Raw genomic sequence first — 17,497 nt, forward strand, 5'->3', positions numbered from 1 at the left:
GTCAGATAGGTGGAGCAGATAGGTGGGAAGGAAGGTTGACAGGTGGGACAGGTCATGCGGACTGTGCTCAGCTGGAAGTTGGAACTGGGGTAAGGTGGGTGGAGTGGAAATGAGCAAACTGGTGAAGTCTACATTGATGCCATGGGATTGAAGGGTCCTGAGACGGAAAATGAGACATTGTTCCTCCAGGCGTCAGGTGGTAAGGAAGTGACGGTGGAGGCGCCCTGGACCTGCATGTCCTCGGCAGAGTGGGAAGGGGGAGTTGTAGTGTTTGGCCATGGGGCAGTGGGGTTCATTGGTATGGGTGTCCTGGAGATGTTCTCTGAAGCGCTCTGCCAGAAGTCACACTGTCTCCCCAATGTAGAGGAGACGACATTGGGAGCAACGGATACAATAAATGACGTGTGGAAGTGCAGGTGAAACTTCGGTGGATGTGAGCGGGGAGGGGTGGGTGCAGGTTTTGCAATTCCTGTGGTGGCAGGGGAAGGTACCAGGAGGGGAAGGTGGGTTGTTTGGGGTAGGCGGGGGTGGACCTGACCAGGTAGTCGCAGAGGGAACAGTCTTTGCAGAAAGCGAACAGGGGTGGGGAGGAAAATATATCCCTGGTGGTGGGATCCGTTTGGAGGTGGCCGAAATGTCGGTGGATGATGCGATTTATGCGGAGGTTGGTGGGGTGGAAGGTGAGGACCAGGGGTGGTTGGTGGGGGTGGAAGGTGAGGACCAGGTCTTTCCCTTGGGGTGGTGGGAATCCAGAACTAGAGTGACACTTGGTCTCATCTTTACGGAGAGAAGGGAAAGATTTAAAAGGGACCTAAGGGATACTTTTAATGCACAGGATGGTGCATGACTGGATTGAGCTGCCAAAGGAAGTGGAGGCGGCTGGTACAATTACAACATTTAAAAAAGGCATCTGGATGGGTGTATGAATAGGAAGGGTTTAGAGGAATATGGGCCAAGTGCAGGCAAATGGGACTAGATTAATTTAGGATATCTGGTCAGTATGGATGAGTTGGACTGAAGGGTCTGTTTGTGTTATACATCTCTATGACTCTGACTCTAGTCCAAGTAACTTCCATGCTAACTACAAAATCCTATATTACTTTGCCTAGTTTGGAATAACTTTAGCAAAGGAATGTGAAAAGTCCATTTTTTAAAGTATTATTTTACTGTAGCCATCCATCTCTTTCTCTCCCACCTAACCCTTCCATTCCCAAGCTGCTCTCAAAAGAATGTCATTGTCACGTTTGTGACAACAAACCTTGACATTTCTATATCTCCACCGGCATACTGCTGCAGCTTGCGCAGTTCTGGCTGTAGAAAGTTGTCCAACAGATAGTATGCAAAGTTGATCTCCTCAGGAGAAGCCACATGCCACTGAATTCCTAACTTCCACAGGTTTCCAGGTCTTCCCCAATCCTACAAACATGTTTTGGTGAAAGGGAGAGATGGAGTGATAAAATGTACATTGTGTAAATTCAATGACTCAGTAAAGACATTCAAATTGATCAATACAATACATATATGCAATGTTGTATTTTGCTGTGGTATAATCAAAAATAAAACTAGATGGATACATCTTTATCATATTTTTAAATTATGAATGTATACCTTAATTGGCAAGTACTCTGTGAAAGCTTTATCAAAACCACCTGGCACACTGCAGTACTCTGTCGGATAGATTAGTGTAGTTGAACGAAGTAGATGATGCAACAGGTTTCCAGCGAGAATATATCCCTGCTTACATTTCAGGTGCAGTGTTCTTTGTAGAATCTTTATAAGTTGGTCCTTGTAAGGTAGCAACTTATCACCATCTACACGTGTTATCTGAAAAAAGTAACCGTCTATCTTGAAGCCATGTAAATTCAAAATGACTTTTAATTTTCCAAAGTAAAGTTAAGAACATTTAACTAATATTTATGCTTTTGACTATGTTCTCTTCCATTTTGGTTCCAAGTTACCCAGATAGCTAGTCTTGATATACTCATCACATGATAGAACATCTGGTAATACTAAATTATAACACATAATGGGAGCCCAAGTTCAGTTCCTACATTTTCGGAACTCGACTTTATGAAAGGGAGTTAACAAAAAAGTCCAAACAAAGTGTCAGATGAGGGGCTCTAAAACAGAACCAACCGAAAGAGAGAAGCAAAAAAAAAATTTTTTAATACTGTCATGAATGTAACACAGGACAATTACCATTATCTTCTTTGAGATACGTTTCTTCACCTCTACAGGTTATGATTCATTTTTAATATTTACCTCGGATAACAATTGGAGATTCCAAAGTAGTTCCTTATCTAACTCCTGTTCCTGGAACACATCATCATCTACAAAGAACAAAAATGTGTTACATGTTTCATATTTTATAAACCCCCCTCCCAAACAACAGATTTACATTCAATCAAACTCTCAAGGCAGATGAGAAAAGCAATGTGGTAAGATTTAGACCATCTTTCCAGGAAAAAAAGCCCTTTAATTTCTCCAACAGATGGTCCAAGTTCTTAAGATTTTGTTCTGCTTCCATTATCATTGCAAGGAGGTGCAGTTCATTTTTCTCATTTCTAGAATGCATGTATGTCTTCACACCATTCCTGAAGAAGGGCCTGTGCCCGAAACGTCGAATCTCCTGTTCCCTGGATGCTGCCTGACCTGCTGTGCTGTTCCAGCAATCAAGTTTCAACTTTGATCTCCAGCATCTGCAGACCTCACTTTCTCCTTCACACCACATATCTCAATAGCGATTTGTGTCTGACTACTTCTAGCAGTCCTGTTAGCCTGTCAATGCCCTCTTAGCCTTCTAGGATATTGTAAGCTGTTATGAGACCTCAACTTATGCCAGATAATTTTTCGGTTATCTTTTTACTCCCACGTTCAGATTTCAGGTGAAAAGCAACAGTCTCACCAGACACTACCAAAAGAGTACACATATCTTTACACTCTAGAAAACAGCCATGCACCCTTATCTTTTGTTTTCTAGCCTCAAACCAATTTTGTGTCATATTTTCCCTAATTCAACAGTCCAAACTAGATCTTTGCTAGAGACGGCACGATGGCACAGTGGTTAGCACTGCTGCCTCACAGCGCCAGAGACCCGGGTTCAATTCCCGCCTCAGGCAACTGTCTGTGTGGAGTTTGCACGTTCTCCCCGTGTCTGAGTGGGTTTCCTCCGGGTGCTTCGGTTTCCTCCCACGGTCCAAAAGTGTGCAGGTTAGATGCATTGGCCATGCTAAAATTGCCCGCAGTGTTAGGTGAAGGGGTAAGTGTAGGGGAATGGGTCTGGGTGGGTTGCTCTTCGGAGGATCAGTGTGGACTTGTTGGGCCGAAGGGCCTGCATCCACACTGTAAGTGATCTAATCTAATCTAACTAATCTAATCTAAAGCTCTCTCTGATTGCTTGGAAAAGCATTTAAAAGCTAAAGAACCAAACCCACACCACTTTTTCACATGTCCTTTCTGTACATTTTTCTCAGAAATTTGATTCGTTTAGGCACAGCCTTCCATTTATGAAACAATTTTGAAAAACTTGGATCAATTCAGATACCTGATATCAACAGACAAGGTATAATCATATTTACACGTATGTAAACATATTTGGTATCACATCCTTCCATTCTGAAATTTGTTGCCGTAATATATTAGCCACTCCAGTTTCTAATCATGTGTTGCTGCCCAGGGTATATGGTCGCACAAACTTTACAGACCAGACAGTTAGAAGAAACAAAATTTGTGTGCACAATTTAATGGACATTACCTAACATTGTGGCATACTTATTTTAGAAAGAGAGACACAGCTGACGATTTATTCTGATATCACATGCTTATTAGAGGACACCTCACCTGGTGTTTAAGCACCTGTCAACTTTTTTTAAAAAAAAAAGAAAAACGTCTTTAAATCATGTGGATGCTAGAAAACAGAAAATGCTGGGAAAACTCAGCAGGTCTGGCAGCATCTGTGATGAAAAAGCAGAGTTAATATTTCGGGTGCAGTGATGCTTCTTCAGAAAACTTTAAGGAGAACCATTGGAACAGAAATGTTAACTATGCTTTCTCTCTAAAGATGCTGCTAGACCTGCTGAATTTTCCCAGCAATTTCTGATTTTGTTGCTTTAAAGATTTATCTGGTTTCCTAGACAATACGTTGATCAGACCAATCTTTGACTTACTCAAAGAGAGGTACTTTTTCCATTTAAAAAAGGTCCGGTTTTGGACAAAGGAAGTCCATTCTTAGAGCAATAAGAGATTGCTGAAAATAATTAGAAATTCTGATGTAAATAGGATACTGAGCTTTGTGTAGCCAAATGGATTGGTGTCCTTCCACAACACCCATTATCATTGCAATACTTAGAAATTTCAGCTCTTTAAACTTAGAGGGTTCGGTATTTACTTATACAGTGGAGCATACTAAAGTTTTAAATCAATGTGAAAAAAAAAACTATAAAATTAAAACAAATAAGTAAAAAGGATGGTAAGACAGCAAACATAATTTTAAACTATAATGTTAAGACTAGAAATGACACCCAGTCTGATGTTGAACAACTTTAATAATTCAATTTAAGGACTTAGTACTGTCATCACAATATGAACTGAAGTCTTGAGAACATTGAAAAACAAGAAGTGGAATTGTTTGGTCCTACTAGGTTTGGAATAGTTAATATATTCACTTAACATTGGAATAATGATGCCTCGTACATTGAAAATAAGGGAATGAATTATACCAAAGATACTGCAAACACCTATGCACATCTGAATTGACATCTCGCCCTCATGCAAGTTGAAACAACTTGCACTGAAAACTCAGCATAATCTTTATCCAGCATCCTCCTTCCAAATATAAATTCGTTCTGAACAACTTCTCAGCACTTTAAGATACACGTTCAAATTCATAATTACCACATAATTAGTGTCATCGACTTGCAGTAAAACGTTAATACTTACTGATAGTTAGTTGGGCTATTACATTGCAGCAATGTGGTACAAATCGCTTTAGAGCGGCTGCAGGACGACACTGGAAAGTAAATAAGAAAATTAACTGCATTTCAGAGATGTCAAAGCAAGCGTTTTTTATTGCAGTTTTCAAGTGCAGTTAATAGCAAACATTCAGTATTTCTCCAGTCTCTCATTCATGCAATTCAATCTTATTCCAGTAAAAGCAGACCATTTTGCAAACTTTCATAAATATTACAGATAGCTGCTACAATGATGCATCATTTGTCTAAATGGAGCAATTACAAAGGCCATCCAGATCTTCCATGGCACTACCATTTCAACAACACAATGTCTTTCTAGAGAAAGTGAATGTTATTTAGATGCAGCATTCATTATTGCAGCCGAAATCATACAATATATTTTCAGACAAATGGTACAGAGGCACTCTTACAAAGCTGGGTCAGGATTATAACAACAGCTTTCGTTAAAGCCAACAGAGAGCAAGAAATCGAGTAACTATTAGCTTGTACAATTGAATGATTGATACCCCATCCCCTCCTGGAGTAGATGCACGACCATGTCAAAAAGCAGGGCTTGTCAATCAGAAACTGATGCAAAGCGCTGCATTTTCAAAAAAACATGTTGCACTGTATGAAGGTGACCATAATTTAAATGATTTCTAGATGAAATCAATTTGCAATCCCTTATCTATTACAACAATTCTAATAATTACAAACCTTAGAAGCTGCCCGACACATGTCTGCCACCATTCTGCCAGCAACACGGGTTTCAAAAATATTGGTTGTAGCAAAGTTAAACACCTTATCCAAAGCAACCTACAATTAAATAGGATAAACCGATTACAACATTAGATACGCTTGTTCTGCTAAAACAAGTTATCTTTTCCTTTGTTACCTTCTACTCTTCCAGAAAGTATGATAAGAACCAGCATGGTTTTAAGAAAACTAGCATAGTTACACTGAGTGTTCTTGCTGATTTGCGCATAAAATGCTCAGATTATCTCACACTGGCATATACTAGCTTTATATTTATAGTTAATCAAAACTAATGGTCATAAATACTGTAATAAACTGGAGTGCATCTGGGACATTAAAAACATCTCTATGTTGGTGCCACTTGGGCAAAAACAGGCAGGTGATTCATGAAACCAACGTCACCTCAATCTTTTCTGTTGAGCATGACCTTTTATTTCAATGAGGCACTGTAACTTATTTGGCAATTGTTGACAAGAACTAGTGCACAAACCATGCTCCCAACTTCAAATACTCAATTTAGTGCCTTTGCTTTTTTTGCCAATTGCAAAACACATTCAGATCATAATTAGAATTTTTTCAAACTAGAAAGTAATTATTTTAATGAAGGCCTTGAGGGCGCAAGCATCATATAAAATTGAGATTTTCCAACCACATAGAACTAAGTTTATTTCTGCAACAAAACTAAATTTACATTATAACTAAACTAATAAGTTTTGTTGCTAAATAGCATTGTAACTATATATCTAGTTGTTGCTTCATAGATAATCTTCTACATTAAGGACAGCAAGAGAAACAAAGCTCTGGGTGAAAGCAAAAAATTTTTATAAACCACAATACAACACTTCCTTCTAATAGATTTACAGATAACTAACTAGGTATGATTGGAATCAATATACCAGAAAAATCTCTTTGGAGCACTGTGTGAGAACTGTACTAAACGTTGAAGAGAGTCCCAATTCCACCAAGCTTTCCAAATGAGTCATCTTCTCAGTTTCTGTCTCTTCTCTTGTTTGTTCCAGTGTACTAATTTCAATCAAAGCAAAACATCTAAACCCAAACAAAACAGATGTAAGTACACTAAAGTATTCAGCCATTCAATTCTCTATACACTGAAGAAAATGAATCTTTTGGTTAATCACTCCAGTAGAAAAACAGCTCAAATGGAGTTTAATCAAATCAAAATTGTATGACTGAGACTTGGAAACTATGGAAACATGATGCAGTAAAAACAAAAACTGCAAGAGACAGATGATACTTATCCTTAATTGTTTAGAAACATGGAAAGTGACTTCATACAGTGAATCTCAGAATTCCTACAGTGCAGAAAAAGGCCATTTGGTCCTCCTAAGAGCATCCCACCCATACCCAGCATGCTACCCTATTCCCATAACCTCACATCACCATGGCTAACCACCTATCCTGCACATCACTGGACACAGATAATTTAGCATGGCCAATCCACCTAAACTGCATGTTTGGACAGTAGTACGAAACCACAGAACCATTAGAAACCCACACAGATACAGGGAAATTGTGCAAACCCCACACACAGACAGTTGCACACGCTGGTCCCTGGCGCTGTGATAAGCAGTGCTATCCAGTGAGCCATCGTGCCACCCTATTTTGGGAGGCAGTGATTCTCATGCAGAGGGTCACTGAATACTGGAGTATGTTGACTTTAGGGATAAATTGTGGGCGGCACGGTGGCACAGTGGTTAGCACTGTTGCCTCGCAGCGCCAGAGACCCGGGTTCAATTCCCGCCTCAGGCGACTGACTGTGTGGAGTTTGCACGTTCTCCCCGTGTCTGCGTGGGTTTCCTCCGGGTGCTCCGGTTTCCTCCCACAGTCACAAAGATGTGCAGGGTCAGCTAAATTGGCCAAACTAAATTGCCCATAGTGTTAGGTAAGGGGTAAATGTAGGGGTATGGGTGGGTTCGCTTCGGCGGGTCGGTGTGGACTTGTTGGGCCGAAGGGCCTGTTTCCACACTGCAATGTAATCTAAATTCATAAAGGATCACCAAACATGAAATGCTAACTTCTCGTTTCTTGCTTGACAGTTGCTGTCAGATTTAAAAGTACTATGCTATTTTTATTACATATCCATTGGTCTTTGCTCCAGCTGCTTAAAATATTTGAATAAATCAGGACAAGCCTGATTATCTGGAAAGTCAACATATTCCTATCCAAGAAATTGTTTTGACTTTAAGTGACAACCCACTTGGACTTTGTTTTTATTAATTTGTGAGCCAAGGAATTTCTGGCTAGCCAGTATTTATTGTCCATCCCTAGTTGCCTTGTGAAGTTGATAGTGAGCTGCCTTGTTGAACCGCTTCAGTCCATGTTTTCTAAGTAGACCCACCATGCCATGAGAGAGGGAATTCCAGGAGTTTGATCCAACAAGTGAAGACACAGCAATATACTTTCAAATCAGGATGGTGAGTGACTTGGAAGGAACTTGCAGGTGGTGTTCCCATGTGTGTGCAGCCCATGTCCTTTGAGATGACTGTGGGTTCGGAAATTGTTTTCCAAGGATCTTTGAATTTCTTCTAGACATGCTGCCAATACGGAGCAAGGGAGTGGATGCTTATGCATGTGTTGCCAATTAAATGACCCGTTTGGCCCTAGATGATGTCAAATTTCTTGAGTGTATTGGCAGCTCCAATCATCCTGGCAAGAGGGGAGTATTCCATTACATTTCTCACTGATGCCTTAAAGATGGTGGACAAGCTTTGGGAACTCAGGTGGTGAGTTACTCACTACAGTATTCCTAGCCTCTAACCTGCTTCTGTAGCCATTATGTTTATGTGATGAATCCAGTTGAGTTTCTGAACAATGGTAACCCCCAGGATGTTGAATTCAGTGACGAATACACCATTGAATGTCAAGGAGTGCTAGTTAGATTGTCTCTTATTGGAGATGGTCATTTCCTATCATTTGTGTGGCACAAATGTTACTTGTCATTGGTCAACCCAAGTCTGGATATTGTCCAAACCTTGATGCATTTGAACATTGACTGTTTCAATATCTGGGTCATCATGAATGGTGGTGAGCATTGTGTAATTATCGGTGACTATTTCCACATCTGACCTTATGAAGAAGAAAGGTCGTTGATGAAGCAGCTGAACATGATTGGACCAAGCACACTACTCCTGTAGAGATGTCCTGGAACTGAAATGACTGACCTCCAACAACCACCTTCCTAAGTTCTAGGTATGACTCCAACCAGTGGAGAGTTTGCCCCCGATATCCAGTGATTCTAGTTTTGTTAGGACTCCTTGCTGCCACACTCCGTCAAATACAGCTTTGGTGTCAAAGGCCATCACTCTCAGCTCCCCTCCAGAATTCAGCTCTTCTGTCCATGCTTGAACTAAGGCTGTCATGAGGTCAGGAGCCAAGTGGCCCTGCAGGAACCCAAACTTTGGTCACTAAGCACTATCGACATCACCTTCTATCACTTTACTGATGATGGCCTACAAACTCAGTGAACATGCTTCCAATAGTACATGAAAAGCTGCTAAATAAGGAAGAAATTAATCAAAAACAATTAGCACACATTAGAAGAATTCAGTGTTGAGGAAGAACTGAGTGGCATCAGACACCTGCACCACTGCTATTGTTAATTTAAATAAATGACAAATTCATCAACTTTATTGCTCAGCAGTTGCAAAAAAACAGTGCTAAAAGTCTACAATCTGTGGCAATTAAAACAAATGTCCTCTCATGTGTCACACATTTCTGGCCAGTTTTACATTCTCTGCCATCTGCCTAGGAAAATCAGTGTTGCGTCCTTAACAACCCAAAGATTTCCATATATTGCTGAGTTTGCACATTCAGAACTGATTCGAAGAAAATTACATCGAGCAACCAGTAGAGAATTCAACACTTAATGAATATCAGTTGCATAAACTAATATTTATTTGAGTTAAAAGGTATGGAGTTTCCCAAATCAAGCAGGTTTAGAATGACAATAACTACTTAGGGTACAATCATAATATTTCCTGTGGGAAGGTAATGCGGAACAAGGAGACAGTACCTTAAAATTAGGACTTGGCCATTTGGCACAGAAAATGCATCCTTCTGAATATGCAGGACAGCAAAAATCTGAAATACTCTTCATCCAAAAGGTTATGGAGTATCTAAGTGACTAAACATCAAAGCTAAAATCAATAGTATTTTTGTGAAATATGGTATCAAGCGATATACGGTAAGTCACTGAGATGTACATTTGATCATGATAAAATGGAATAGACTTGAGGGGCTACATGGTCTATTCCTGAGTTTCTTGTTTATTTTATTAGTCTACTAACAGTTACTTACACAGTTCATTCTGAAATCATGAACTTAACATCAATTTCCTTATCATTCAGTATTACACATACAGCTACATTTAACATGATTATGTTTGTGTTCGTGTTTATTTCAGAGGACACTTCAGAAGATATTTGTTTTCATTGCCACAGATTGTAGGCTTTTTGCAACTGCTGGACCACTGTGTTTATCTGTTTGTAATTATAATTGAGATAGCAGACGGATCACTCATTATCCAACCTACCCAATTGCCCAAGACTTTAATAGAAGTCTATCAATTCATTAAAATGATTTCAACTCTGATTTCACTTATACAAACATTAAAAACAGCAATGGCTTAAGATGGCAATTCACCACCACCTCCTCAAGGCCAATAAAGGACAATAAATGCTGAACTTGGCAAAGATACTAAAGTTAAAAAAAAGCACTGTGCAGCTTAGATTTGTTCAGAAAATGGATAAAATAGTCAGCAAGAATGGTCATTTGACTTTACACAATATCTGAAACATTAATGCATAACGTTGAAAATGCTATCATCTAATCTAATTGGCAATTGATTCACATTTGAAAAGTTCATTTTTGTGAATATGCAAATTAAGACACCCGCTTCCTGTTTCAATTGCTGTGACTAATTATGTGTGCATCTGAGTTGATAACATCTCCTTAAGGGGAGGGACCACTTTGATAAAAAAAACCACCAATTGGCACATCAATGCAACCTGTTTATTCCAAAGGAATATAAAAAATAATTTAGACACTGTATGCTTTGTTCGCCTCCCCAAGATCTGCATAATTCAATATACCTCCATTTAAGCTTAATTTCCATGTTATGATAAACTGGAACTGCGTACATTGTGGTCCATGGCTAAAGGAGGGCTCTAATTCTTTATTTTTTTCCCACTTTATACTGAAAACAACTGTAACGTTTGACTTGTAACTTATTCATTTTTCTACATTGTACCTTAGATGGCACCAGAAATGGTGACTGTACATTTTTCACTGTACTCCTGCATCCCTGTTCTTGAGTAAACATGACAGTAAACTTAATTTTAATTCTATTTGCTTGCATATGTTGACATTTACAGTTGTTAATCTGAAACAGATATTTGTCAGACTTTTAGGAAGGAATTTATAAATTTGCTACCAATCTAATTTAGAATTTATTTAACAAACAATTTGTGAAGTGTTACTCTAATGATTCATAAATCTTAGATGTACCTGTCCATAAACTGAAGAACAAAATCTTCAAATTCAGCTGTGGCTGAGCAAAGCTCCCTCTCTACCTAAAATAGAAGAAAAAGTATGCCATTTCAGGTAAAGACATAAATTAAAAAGATTTTATAAACACAGTTCAAGCAGAATCACAACAGAACAAAGTAGCCCACTTGAGTGGCACCCCGCCAAACACTTTCAACATTTGCACTCTGCACCGCTGTTGTATGTTGGCAGCAATGTACATCACTGGCTGTTCCACTCACTCCTGCTCCTTCCAAGCCTGTGACTTCTGCTTGGAAGGACAAGGTCAGATGGATGAGAACAACGCAACCTGTATGTTCTACTCCAAGCCATATTCTATCCAGAGTTGAAAGTATACTGGTGGTTCTTCACTGTCACTGTCAAAATCTTGGAACTCCCTCCTAACAACATTGTGGCTTTGATCAACCCCCAAGGACAATGGCTGATCAAGAAGGTAGATCAACTACATTCAAGGTCAGTTAGGGATGGGCAATAGTGCTGGTGTAGTTAGTGAAACCCACATCCCATGAATGAACTAAAATTTTTTTTCATATTAAGATTTTTGTGTCCCCTCACTCTCACTTTATACCCATTTTCCTTCTTGAAAGGGTTGATTTTTTTGCTAGGGGACAGTTTTATTGGGTCAGGGAAAACAGTTGTCCCAGTTAAAATGTAATTCTTTGGCAGGGAATTTTACACTGCATTGACATCCCATACTTCTACTCAAGCCCACAACTAATGAGGAGAACCACACCTTGCTTCAACTTAATCAGTGGTCAGTTAAAATGACTTATACAGGGCCTACCATTCCCAGTCATATGGTCAGCTGCTCACTGCTCCCAGCAATACTGTTGTGACTGTATTCAGTCCCCAGTGGAGATGAGTGCAGAAGCCAAACACCAAGGCAAGTTGGAGGTGCGTCAGAGAATTTTCAGGTCCAGGCTAGACAAACGGAAACAAGTGGCCCATGCAAAGCTGGCTACCCAAAACCATTCACATGCAAAAATGGAACAGGGGCTGAGGGTATTTGCATTGTGCCCAATTTTACACCATCAACCAACTGTAACTCACACCCAGGGAAATGCAAAATTCAGCCCTTGCGCAAAAGATAGAAGAGTGCTTGTCTGTAAGAGGTATCACACCTAAACTACTGTCAGACAAACGAACAAAATGACCTGCCAAGCAGAGGTGGCTTTGTGATTAGTGCCTCAATGTTGAGAATATTGACTTGGTACAAGGTGCTGCTTTTGACCTCCTTTCTTGACATGAGATTTGGAAAATTGTGTGAAGTAACTTAAATAAAAAAAACTTTGATATATCTGCTCTAAATTGTCTAAGTCCCCAGAAGTGTTGGATTAATTGTTGCCTTGTAAGTCATAACTTCAGTTCCAAGTTTGACAACCTAAAAACAAGATAGCCACCTGGTGAAGCAATAGCAAGGAAAATGGTCCCACAATCAGTTCTGCTGTATCCAGTTATGAACTGCAGTGATCTATTAGTAACTGAATGAGGGGGTTCCACAAACATCCCCATCCTTTAGGATGGGAAAGCCCCATGTTAGCCCAAAAGACACGGCTAAATGGTGCATTTGCAAACAAGTCAGTAGTGCTTAGCAAATGATCCATCTCGGCATCCTCATGAAATCCCCAAGACAACAGATGCCAATCTCCAGACCCTTCATTCACTCCACATGAAAACGAGAAATACCATTTACAGAACAACTTCAATTAGCCAAACGAGACGGACGGGGAGTATTTTGTTCGGATAACAGTTTGGATAATGGGTAGAGTTTTTACTGGACCTTGAGATCTTGTTCAGATAATCTGAAATTCAGACAAGTGATGTTCGGATAATTAAGATTGTTCTGTATATTTTAGTAATAGTCGACCCCTATGTTTGGTCAAATAAGTGCTCCGGTTTCCTCTCACAGTCCAAAAGATGTGCAGGGTCAGGTGAATTGGCCATGCTAAATTGCCCGTAGTGTTAGGTAAGGGGTAAATGTAGGGGTATGGGTGGGTTTCGCTTCGGCGGGTCGGTGTGGACTTGTTGGGCCGAAGGGCCTGTTTCCACACTGTAATGTAATCTAATCTAATCTAATCTAAAAAAAAAACCTAGAATTTTCCATATGTCCCATGTAAAAGTTGACCCTAGTTCTTCACAGAAAACAGATCAACGTTTATGAGTCAGTGTGCTGGCCGTCACATCCCACTCCAGCTTTCCAGTCTGCAAGATGTTCCGCTCCACTCCTGATTTTCCAGTCCACTGGCTGCTGTGTTCCACTCCCGGTTTTCCGAATTACCATAATTCAATTTTTGCTTTATTTGTTTAGAGATCAATTGAGCTTCTGCTAACAATACAGTATGAATTTTGACAGGCATGATTTTCAGCCTTTCAAAAGTAATAATAGTCAACCCCATAGATTTAACCAAAAGGTAGTCAAGAAAATTTGACTATTACTCAAGTACATATGGTAGCCAAAAGCATTTGGAAACAACAAGGGCTGTGGTCTTTGGTGACAATACTGAAGCTGTAGAACAGAACATATGCTCCAGAGCAATTTACGTCCTTAGCGAAATTGATTCAATACATCTGCAAGACAAGCATCTATCTGGAATACTATTTCTAGATGCATGACCCAACAAGTTTGAGAGATGGGAGGGGGGTGGTGGTAACAGACTTCCAGCATCATAGCAGCAGGCCAAATGCCACTTACAATGAGTTTCAGTCACTTGTTCTCCACAATCCTTGGTTTTCAAGTATATCTGATCTCAGTCCACACGCAATTAAAAAAAAACTTTACCCAAAAAAACCACCAAAGGACAGGTTGTCCCACTGATTTCCAATTTGCTTGATGCCACAATTCTTGAATTACTCAAGCCGTGGGAAGGCTATTTCAGACATGCCGTCATCACAGGATGTGTTCAAAGAAATATTTGTTGGGCAATGTCTTGCAGACCAGTTGTAGATGACAAAGGCCATCAGCCTCACAACAACTATCTGACTGATTCCTGGGTTGGTCAACAACTTGTGAGTATGCAAGATACTAGCAGCCTTCAGAAAGCTGCAAAGGCAGATAGTGCATCTTTTTCTCCAATAAAATATTCAAAGCTTGAAGCATGCCAGTTTAATTTCCCCCACCAGTCGATGTAATCTGTGTCCTTTAACCATTAACTAACAGACTTCGCAGTTAAAGTAGCAATCACTTGTGCCTCCTGCAAAGAGATGAAAAGAATCTAGTGATGTGAGATTGAAGAACATCAAGTCCTGGCAACAAAAGGATTCTCACCAACCCTGCAGACTGAGTCATTTAATTGCTTTCCCACTTTTATTTTACCCCTTCCACCCATAACACCTATGCAATAATAATCTGACATAAAAGCAGTTGGATAACCATCAACGTGGTGAAAGACCACTTTTCATCAGTTCAAAACTGGTTGGTCTGCTAGAGTTCTCCTTGACTATGCATTTTAGACTGCAATGCCGCAAGTATTGGGAATACAAATTTAACTGGTACTCTGAGTCACCTGCCATTTAGAAAAATTTAAGTGATTTTGGAGAAAAGGCAAGCAAAGTTCTGAAGGCAATGGTAGACTGCATTAATGGCCCTTAGGTATCATGTTGCAGAAACAGTTGCCTTGTGATACTGGAGTTTGTCTTCGCTTGGGATTGAAAGGATGTAGTTTTAAAATTGAATAATTGATTAGGTGTTAATGAGTGCCACTTGTTTGAAGAGCAAGTTTTTTTTATAATAAATGGATCATTTTTAGTTAATTAAGGAAGCCTGGTGACAGTCTCTCTTATTCTGGGTAGAAGAACAAAAATGAAACAATTAGGCATTTGAGTGACTGAATCAGTACATTAATACAAATGGTGTAACCAGTATGGTTGTGGGGCTTGATCATCAGTGCATTCCACTCATCGCTGTCACGACACAAGGTCCAAGACTACATACTGAGGAATGCAATAAAGCTTTTTAAAAAGTCTTATCACATGCTGTGGGTATCAATGGCTAGGCCAGTGTTTATTATCTTTCCCTAAATGTCCTTCACAAAGTTGTGATGTGACCTATATTTTATTCATTCAGGTTGTGTGGGCTTCACTGGCTAGACCAGCATTTATTACTCATCTCTAATTGCCTTTCAGAAGGTGCAGATGAGCTTCACTTCATGTGGTGTAGGTACACTCTCAATGCTACTATTTCCAAGATTTTGACCCAGCATAGAACAAATGCCAGAGAAGCGGAATGAGTATGGTCACAGTTGAAAGCTTTCTGTCATAGCACACCAAAAGGCTGAAAACTGTAAAGCCCCTCAAGGCTGCATGTCCAACAAGAAATATGATCAACAGTATTGAAACTTTATTAAAGTGCCTTAGTGATATATGTTGAAAGAAGTTTATTTCTGCTGCACTGTCATTTACAATTGGAAATGTTTTGCCTCAGGTTGGCATGGAATGTATACTGTAAATATTAGTTATTACAATCTATGACCTCAAACACTTTTTGTACTGCTGCGCAGTGTTCAAGGTCTGTGCAAAACAGCAACTTTTAAAAACTGAGTCAACGGGTCCAGATAACATACATTTTTGGGAAAAGCACAATACAACGCACAAGTCAGAAGTAGTATGGAATACTTTCTCCTTTCCTGTATGAATGGAGTTCCAACAATACATGATTCAACACAATTCATATCAAGATAATTTGCTTCTGAAGGGTAGCTAGACCCAAACACTGACTCTGCTTTTTGTTTTCAGTGCAATTTGCTTGATCAGCAATCCGAAGAACACTTTAAACATTCGTTCTTTCCACCATTGGTGGCAGCAGGATGCATCATAGACAAGATGCAGTACAGCAACTTGCCTAGCCCCCTTTCAGTCCCAAATACCTAGAAGGAAAAGGGGGCAGTTGGATGGTAAGAGACAAAGTACACATGAATATGTATTGGTAGCTATTTCTTCTGAAAACCAGTGCAAATGTGAGTCATATCCTGTGCTATAAAATTATAAAGCTTAAGTGTTATGTTTTCAATCATTTTTTCACCCTTCCTTAAATTAACTTATTTTTAAAGGAAATAAACACTTTTGATGACTTTTAAATGAAATTACCTCTGAAAGATCATTTCTCTCTTGCAAAACTGATGAACAGTCCACCAAAGGCACAAGAGTAGAAAATGTAGCTATAAACTGGAATGTGATCTACATGGAAGTAAGAACAAATTTTTTAAAATGCACAATTTTACAAAAATTAACTTAAACCAGAACTATATCTTTATCAATATGTTTGTATCACATTATTTTTCAAGAAACACAAATAAAACATCAAGATATTTCCAATGTCCACAATCAGCAGTCCCGAGGCTTTTTGGGGTATTATTTTCTATCAATTTAGAAAACATTGTTGGACAAATATAATAACCACCAGTATCTATAAATAACAAATAATGAACTTCCTCACCTATTCTGGGACATGTGCCTCCATACTATTACTTGACTTCTGGATTAGAGTTTTTCAAACTCAAACACAGTTTACGGCTTAGTTTTATCAATTTCTTAACAACTTATATTTATACAGTACACTGATCATAATAAAACATCAAGGATTTTCACAAAGGCATTAAAAAAAATGTGACATCAAATCACATATGAAATCACATATGACGACACTCGGACAGATGCCCAAAGCCTACTCAAAAAAGGCAAATTTTGCATATTGCCTTAAAGGTAAGGTGGTTTCAACAGCTGAAGGTGTCAAGCAAAAGTCAAAACATTAAATCAGGAATTCTTCTCAGACCAGAATTAGAGCAGCAGTCATATTGGGAATTGTAGAGCTGGAGGAGATAACAGAGATAAAGAAGGGACAGGCTATGGAAGGATTTGAAAACAAGGATAAGAATTTTAAAATATGGGCATTATTTATCTGGGAGCCGATGTATGTCCGCAAGAACAGGTGTGATGGATGAATGATATATGGCGAGACAAAAAAAAATTGAGAATGTTTGACTCAATTCCATAAATGTATAGTCACACATGTAAGAATATGTTTATATACCATGCACTTGCTGAAATCATTTGGGTCCACTCCAGGTAGGGCTCTCATTAATAGAGGTAGCATGTGTGTTGGGCCTTCAGGGAACCATTTTCCTCCAGAAACCAGACTGCGAGCAACTCCTATTACACAGCTTAGGGTCGCTGTGAGTTGGTGAGGTTCTGTTAAAGTTTGCATTGCAGGATATGTTCTAAGATTAAATTCA

At 39.3% G+C, this 17,497-nt stretch overlaps 1 protein-coding gene across 2 annotated transcripts in view; it reads right to left on the minus strand.

Moving 5' to 3' along the window:
- Positions 1 to 17,497, minus strand: part of LOC122552867 (proteasome activator complex subunit 4-like) — a 194,689-nt gene that overhangs the window by 105,952 nt on the left and 71,240 nt on the right. For both annotated transcript variants that reach the window (XM_043695950.2, XM_043695948.2), the window contains 9 exons: positions 17,296 to 17,482; positions 16,353 to 16,442; positions 11,232 to 11,296; positions 6,602 to 6,752; positions 5,667 to 5,765; positions 4,939 to 5,008; positions 2,263 to 2,330; positions 1,609 to 1,824; positions 1,259 to 1,416 (listed from right to left, as the gene is read on the minus strand). In XM_043695950.2, the coding sequence (XP_043551885.2) occupies positions 1,259 to 1,416; positions 1,609 to 1,824; positions 2,263 to 2,330; positions 4,939 to 5,008; positions 5,667 to 5,765; positions 6,602 to 6,752; positions 11,232 to 11,296; positions 16,353 to 16,442; positions 17,296 to 17,482 (1,104 nt within the window). The remainder of the gene's footprint in view (positions 1 to 1,258; positions 1,417 to 1,608; positions 1,825 to 2,262; positions 2,331 to 4,938; positions 5,009 to 5,666; positions 5,766 to 6,601; positions 6,753 to 11,231; positions 11,297 to 16,352; positions 16,443 to 17,295; positions 17,483 to 17,497) is intronic.

Source organism: Chiloscyllium plagiosum, unplaced genomic scaffold (assembly GCF_037043375.1).
Source record: "Chiloscyllium plagiosum isolate Xiang-an unplaced genomic scaffold, Cpla_swu_hap1 HiC_scaffold_10, whole genome shotgun sequence".
Classification (NCBI taxonomy): Eukaryota; Metazoa; Chordata; class Chondrichthyes; order Orectolobiformes; family Hemiscylliidae; genus Chiloscyllium; species Chiloscyllium plagiosum.